This window comes from Adiantum capillus-veneris, chromosome 9 (assembly GCF_014529385.1).
Source record: "Adiantum capillus-veneris isolate H3 chromosome 9, ASM1452938v2, whole genome shotgun sequence".
NCBI classification, from domain to species: Eukaryota; Viridiplantae; Streptophyta; class Polypodiopsida; order Polypodiales; family Pteridaceae; genus Adiantum; species Adiantum capillus-veneris.
This window is the reverse complement of record NC_140939.1, coordinates 145,159,374-145,167,054: the sequence shown is the minus strand read 5'-3', so window position 1 is coordinate 145,167,054 and position 7,681 is coordinate 145,159,374. Positions and strand designations below refer to the sequence as shown.

Here is a 7,681-nt window from a genome sequence, read left to right as displayed (position 1 = left end):
AAGCAATCCTTCTTGATGTGGCCCTTCTTGCCGCAGTTCCAACATTCAAGAACTGACTTTGTGCGTGACTTGCTCCGCCTTGAGCGATCACCACTTGCTTCACTCTCACCACCTCACATCAACTTCACAATGCACCACAATGCTTCACATTCCGGTTTTGTGTATAGAAGAGGCCTCCTTTTATAGGCCAAAAGGATTGCCCTCTCGAGGCAGTCGTGTGTAGCCGCCCTTATGTTGACAAATCCAAATTGGACCCTCCAATCCGCCCATGTGTGGCCGCCCTAGAGAAGACAAGTCCGCTTTTGACTTTGGCCACCGGCCACCAGCCATTGACTTCCAACCACCGGCCACCGACCATTGACTACCAGCCACCGACCAAACGATCGGCCGTTTTTCGACCACTTTTCGGCCGCCGTCCGGACATAATATTCCGGCGAAGCCAGTCTCGAGCTTTGGATCGAGACTGGCCGTGAAAATTTTGGTTTTCAGCGAGCGATTTTTCTTCACACACAATGGCTTCTCCTCATAATGGGGGCCTTACAGTTGTGCGTTTTTAATATGAAAAATTACAAGGGGTAAATCAGGCTCCATACTTAACAATCACAAACCATGCCATAATTATCTAACTGACAAACAAGTACGAACATGCCTTTGTCATTGGCTGTTGCCAGCACGAGTCGAGCGATATGTCCAAACTGGCATACTTCAATTTTGTTCCAATCCGGCACATCAGAATCAAATATCCCATACACAAAAGTATTGGATGGTAAAAACAAAATAGAACCATTCACTAAAGAATCAACGACCGACCTATCACGTAATGGACGAAGTCATTTCTCCACAATATGTGTCCTCACGATGCTCAACAAAGCATTCTTCAAGTAACCATCTCTCTTGTCCGAGTTGAAATACACAATCTGAATACCATCGCCATCGTTATACGCAAAAACCCTCAAACAAATCATGCTAGATCCTCATCCACATCAAAACTTCAATTCAAGAAGGCCACTTACCGATCGATGGTTATGTAACTAATGGCAAGTACGAGACCTACAATAATTATGTTTCTTATATTAATAATACATGCTATATTTCAATTATTCTCTTTGCCGAGTATCGCGAGTAGGCGAGCGAAATAATTCGAGCGATATAAAAAGTCGAGCGAGTTCAAAAGAAAAGAGAACCTCTTACAAATGGATTCTTTGATTCAAAATTCTAAACACGACACATTGATACAAAATTGATAAATTAAACGAAATGAAAGATAAGATCATCAACCTTTTAACCTTGAGAGAACAATATTTCAGACAACCAAAAAAGATGAGACCATCAATCAATTAACCTTGACCCATACAAGAATTTTAAGACAACCAAAACAATCTCTATATCGACAAAGTACATTGCAAAATATTCTAACTAAAGCTCCTATGAAGAAAAGAAAATCCTATGACGAGTCACACTCATCATCAATATATATATTGCGCCACATGTGAGGTTGCTCGAGAAGCTGCAAATCAAAGCGATTATCCGATGCCAATCGTGTCGCCTCCGCTTCGACGTACACGGGCAATATACTTCACAAAAGAAACAAAAATGATTATATACTAGCAAATGAGTGCAATGATATCGTTCACAACCATTTATGCAAACATTAAACTCAAGACATAGTTAGAGATGATTAAACACACAATGGCATCAGAAAACCATAACACAAATAGAGTATCCAAAAAGTGTATAAAAAGTCCAGCTATGGGATGGGAGCCTCACTAGTCATCAAAAGGATTTCCACCCATAGGCCTATCACCCTCATCCTCCAAGTCAGCAGGAGCTGAAGCCTCCTCTCTACTCCTCTTTTTGCTATGGAACATAGAATGCAAAAAAGCTGTTATAATGCTATCATCAGAATCCAGTGAACCACACACTCATCCCGAAGCCGCACATGCCGCCAATATAGGTGCAGTACCACATCCAAACTCCAAGCAGATGCCTCTACTCCTGCATAGCATCTCCACAAAAGCACTTAAAAAAGTAGCGCTCCTCTGTAATGATCCACGCCAAGGAACCCCATCAATCGAAACGCATATCGAGGTGCCTGGAATATAATGTTGCATGATGGAATCTGTTGGCCTCATGCCAAGTGCTCGAAAACAAGACATGCTCTCTGCTGTGTAAATAGGTGGTGTGGGTCCCCATCGATGCACCATGTACAACATCGAAGTCTCGAACTACACACACACACACACACAAAAATGATATCATGTATAAAAGATTCAACACTACAAATAATTTTTTTTTCTCCTTCACCCAATAGAAAATAGTGGTCACCTCAACTCTGTCTCCTCCTGTCTCCATAAAGCCGTAAGGAGTGTGATGAAGCACCACAATCCGCCGATAAATCTGCATGTCGGAGGAAATAGTGAACCTCTCTACCCATTGAAGTGAATCACCTAAAATACAAATCACCTCATGAGTAATAATTAACCTTTAGATGTGAACCTGAAACACGTACTTTAAAGTGGTGAAAGACTACAAACCTGCAAAAGAGGCCATGATTAACAACCATCCAGAGTCCGATAAAGTGTTCCATGCGAGATGAATTCCCGCACGAACATGATCCTCTGTGATCCTATCCCACATAGGACTGACATCGTAGCCACTAATCAAACCTCCATAAGGAAGGTCTAGAAAAATAAAATCTGCAGCCCAAGCAACTGACTTGCCACTCCGCCTATAAACAAGATCACGTGGGCGGGCTTTGAGCATATGCTCATGAATCATAGCCCAAGATGGATATCGAACTCCCAATGAAAAATCTCCAGATATGGCAATGTAATCCCCAGGGACAGCAATACATCGATCGAAATCATGACTAGTTTGACCATGCATCGAGATATCATTTGCATAATCAAATGAAAGGACACGACGTAAGCGCGAAGACCCACTAATATCTGAGAAAATAAAAATCCAAAATTAAAACAAGAAATTTAGTAATTGATTACAAAGTATAATGTGGATACCAAGTACAAATAGCACTACCATGTGAGGATGGCATAATCTCCTCCATCATACCATCTTGAGTAGTATCTACTACAGCTTCCTTTCCTTTTCGAGAAACACCTTTTTAATAGAATTACGTTCAGATTTTTGAGAGATACTCATAGTGGCATGTTTGCATATGTGTGCATGTGTGTGTGTGTGTGTGTGTGTGTGTGTGTGTGTGTGTGTGTGTGTGTGTGTGTGTGTGTGTGTGTGTGTGTGTGTGTGAGAGAGAGAGAGAGAGAGCACATATGTGGTGTGTGTGTGTGGAATATATGTGTATGTGAGAGTATGAGAGAGAAAGATATATATATATATATATATACAGAGAGAGAGAGAGAGAGAGAGATAATCTAAAATTAGTCTAAAGTGGTTTCACTTTTAAGAGAATTGTGCTTTTAATACATTCTTTTCTAAGAAATGCCTTTAAAATCTAAAACATTGACTGGACAGGCAAAAAATTTCAAGATCATACATTTCATGACAAAACTTAGAATAAGGTTTTGTGTTTCTACCTGAAGATGAATCTCTAGGTCGTGTAGCTGGTCCAAGAGGAACTCCTGCACCTGCAGCTCCCAATACAGGTGGCACAGTACTAACTCCGATGGCATCAAAAGCTGCATCTCTACGCATGGCATCTCTGAGATCTTTCTCACGAGCTAGCATATGGTCTTTCTCCATGTCTATCCACCATGGACAAGCTTCAATCTCCCATGATGTAAGCTTATGCAATTTGTCTGAATACATGCATGAACCAGCTAAGTCCAACTGTGTCCACTGTCTAGCAAGTAGTGGAATCAAAGAAAGACTCTTTCGAGACACCAAAAAGGCCAAGAATCTTGAAAACCAACATAATGCAATTAAAAACATTGCATATATTTCAATAAAATTCATTACCTTGCAACACGATAAAAAAAGTACCTATATGCCAATCTTTGTGCAGCCATACGCAAAGTGTCTATTTTTTTGAGGGCTTGTTTGTCAGCATCTTTTGTTCTCATTTCCAAGGACACCTCCAAATGAAATAGATGTGCCCTAGCTTCGAGTTTTATCTCCTCAAAGTAGAACAGTAGGGTACAGTCAGGTGATAATACTACATCTCCACATGTACCCAACATATCTGTCACCAACTGTGATGCTCTATCATAGACCCTAGCCAAGAAGCCCTCTCTACGAAGCCAGCTTCACCCAAAAAAAAACATATTGAAGAATCATTCATTACTTAATTCGAAGACTAAGGAGTTTGTAATAAGAGAAGACTTACGTTCTATAGACATGGTCTCCTTTCTTGATGCCATACGCAGCTCGAGTGAGATTGTCTACCTCTAGAAGAGATAGACACAACAACTTGTTTTGTATTGGAGCATCCACAACTGCAATTAAGTTGATCTTCTCCAATGTTGCCCAACTTCCAGGGCCCCATTTCAATGATAACACTTTGGCAAGCCAATCCGTCCCCAATTGTGGGTCCACAATGTTAAGAAGCTTATAAAATCAAACAACAGTGACCATAAAAATATGCCATTTAAATCATATCATGCACAACATCAAAATTGCAAACATACAAGAATACCTTTCCAATCTTATCACTATACTTTGTAGTAAGATCGTGATATTTTTTCTCCTGCTCTTTCTTTAAATCCTCCTCAGACAAACTCTCGCGAGAGAGTTGATCCACCCTTGCATTATATTCCTTGGTCATTTGCACCTATCGTACAACACAAAGTAAATACAGTCATTGCTGAATTAAATGACTAACTAACACAGAAGAAAGAGAAAGCATTTTCCTTACATCGTACACAAGCCGTGCAAGATATTTGCGTGTGAGTGGATACCATGGTTCCTCCCCCTTGGAATAGTATTTTCTGACATCTGCAATCAATTTTTGATCTTTCTCCGGAAGAGCTTTTAAGTAAACATTAGGATCGGCAGCACAAATATGAGTCAAATTCACAATCTCATCTCGAAGATGTGTAGTAACAAGAGAGTGGGAATTCATGCTAATAACACCCAAAAAAAAAAGATTAGAATAACTTATAATGCATTTAAAGCTTAGAGATTAGATTTCCAAGTAATCTCCAAATTATCAAAGAGCTCTCACAAGTTCATACTCTGAAGACTGCTGAGCAAGGAAATCTCAGGCACTTTGGTTGGATCTATAATCGTACAAAGAACTCTAGAGTGCTTATCCTTTGAAGTAGAGAATTTTTCTTTAATGGCTTGAGTCCAAGCCACTGTTCTATGGTTCCCCTCCCAAACAAAGAACATGTGGCCCACAAGATCTGATAGCTTTGGGTTGCTTTGTAACTCCATCTCAAACTCATCATTGACCTCTATCCAAAGTGGATCCCACTCATTTGTCACCTCATCTACATAATATTAAATGTTGGTTAACATAATAAAAATACAACCAAAAATAGCTTGCAAAGTAAAACAAAAAATTTAATTTCACCTGTGATAATTTTTTTCTCTTTTTGACATGTCCACAAGGAAACAATGAAGGACCCCTTTTCTTGCATGTAGCCTTCTTTTGCAAACGCTGACTTCAATCCACTTAAATCGTCTCTCAAGCCTCGGACTTTGGCATATGGATAGAGACGACAAAGTGGAATAGGCAGACACTCAAAGCAGCTGAAGAGTCTAGTGGAAGCCAAAATATCGGCACCTTTATGTGTAAATGCATTGGATTCATCTTTCGGTTCACTGGCTGCAGAAACCTCATCTCTTATCTCCCAAGGCACAATTTGCAAATTACTTTCTTTAGCTGCCAAAACGGGATCGGCCACCTCATGTAAAGAACCGGGTCCTATCTCAGGAGATAAAACATCATCCTCAAGCAACTCATGGCCCTCCCCCAACTCCGTGCCTGACACAGAACTGATTTGGTTTGTAGAATCATATGTTCCAATAGGCGTGGTATCAAGGACTCTCCTACGAGAACGTCCTCTAGACCTTGGACTGCCAAAATATCAAAAGCAAACAAAGAAAGTTAAAGAAAAACCACTATCAAACACCTTTATTGACTTAATGATATCAAATATTGGCCAAGGTCTCTTTTGCATGCACGACAAAATTTTAAATAAAACTTGAAAGTCGTTAAGACCCCTCACATGAGAATTTTCAACCATAAACGCTAACTCAAGGGATCTTTTCAAACTGCGTAGTCCAAGCAAAGTGTCTTTTCAAACTGCGTAGTCTGAGCTATTAAATTTAAAAACTTATAAATCGAGCAAGGGGCTACTTAAATTAAATAAAACATTGCAATAAAACATTTAAATTCACGGTAGCATCCAAAGCAATGCCGATCTCAAGAAAACAAGACATCTTGAAAGTGGCCGACAGCTTGGCGGACTCAAAACTGTCTCGGTATACGCAAATGTCACAAGCTCAAAACTGAATTTCAACGAGGATGAAGGGATTTGCGCCGGCGCAGATCCCTTGAGCAAATTTAATGAGTGCACCCATGGAGAAGTTTATTGAGACTGTTTTGCTCAAAGCCCAAGCTTGTGAGAATTGTCTCCTTGAAGTAATAATTAAAAGAACATGCAGAAGTTGAATGGACGAAGGGATCTGCGTCGGCGCAGACCCTTGAGCTAGCACAGAAGTTGAAATTTCTCACAAGCCAAAGGATCCCTTGAGCAACGTGCCGAAATCCCTTAAGCAACGTTTTCTTTGCAATCCCTTGAGCAATGGCGCAGATAACTTGAGAACAGAAGCTAAAAGTTCAAAAAAATACTTGCCGAAATCTCTAAAGCAAGAGACCCAAGGGATCTGCGCCGGCACAGATCCCTTGAGCATGCCATCAACAGGGAGCGAAATCACTAAAATGGGCAACAGGCCTGCAATCGGAAAGCCTTGCGCTTTGCACTCTGCCAAAATGAGGTGCTGATATCCATGAAATTCCTGGCCAGCTCTGTCTTGAATTCGTTACTCCCAGAGCATGCAAGAGTGAACACAGCAACCAGGTCTGCAGATCCCTTCCCACAGAAAATACAACAGACACACATCCAGAATTCAAGACATAACAACGTTCAACAGGAGCTCTGAATAAAGAGACCGAAGGGATCTGCGCCGGCGCAGATCCCTTGAGCATGTCATCAACAGGTGCAGAAAACTCTGAAGCAAGCGTGCCAAGCTCGGTACAGAGAGGAAGGCAACCGCAACATGGGAAGGAGCTGAGCATACCTTTCATGATTTTGACCTCGACGCGAAGGAGCTGGAGGGCGACGTGGGGATGACCTCGGCGTGGAGCGGGTTCTTGGCATTGAGCTGTCGGCCATCTTCCTGCGCCCTCACAAAGATGCTCTCTCACTCTCCACTCTCAATCTCACTCTCACTCTCACTCGAATGCTCTGTGCTTCTGTTGTCTCACAAAGATGCTCCCTCACTATCTCACTCTCACCCACACTTGAATACTTTGTTCTTCTGTTGTCTCTCTCTCTCTCTCTTTCTAAAAGATAATATCTTCTTCCTCTCTCTAACTCACTACAACATTCTACTCCCTCTAGTTATACGATATTCTTCAAAATTTCATTTTAAAAGAATTTACTGTTCGCAATGTTTTTGTTTTCAAACAGTAAGTGATTTCAAAAATTCTTGCCAAAAGGAAATGAGTAAATAGATTGCTTTAATGTGCCTCATTGAT

The 7,681-nt window shown here is 40.9% G+C and overlaps 1 protein-coding gene across 1 annotated transcript; it reads right to left on the bottom strand.

Moving 5' to 3' along the window:
• Positions 1-3,449: 3,449 nt before the first annotated feature.
• Positions 3,450-7,219, bottom strand: LOC147451312 (uncharacterized). Its single transcript, XM_086520602.1, has 11 exons — positions 6,993-7,219; positions 6,773-6,949; positions 5,878-6,017; positions 5,489-5,506; positions 5,138-5,405; positions 4,829-5,036; positions 4,610-4,744; positions 4,301-4,521; positions 3,958-4,218; positions 3,552-3,874; positions 3,450-3,481 (listed from the first exon to the last, which is right to left on the bottom strand). Exons 1-11 carry the CDS (start codon positions 7,217-7,219, stop codon positions 3,450-3,452), a joined length of 2,010 nt encoding a protein of 669 aa, XP_086376728.1.
• Between the last annotated feature and the right edge of the window lie 462 nt (positions 7,220-7,681).

Excerpts from the sequence above, each read along its gene's own strand:
- LOC147451312 (XM_086520602.1), bottom strand. The coding sequence starts at position 7,219 with ATGCTCAGCTCCTTCCCATGTTGCGGTTGCCTTCCTCTCTGTACCGAG. Across the intron at positions 6,018-6,772 it reads TGCTTTAGAGATTTCGGCAA|GTTTGCTTTTGATATTTTGG; the intron begins GTATTTTTTTGA and ends TTAACTTTCTTT. Across the intron at positions 4,219-4,300 it reads GGAGACCATGTCTATAGAAC|CTGGCTTCGTAGAGAGGGCT; the intron begins GTAAGTCTTCTC and ends TTTTGGGTGAAG.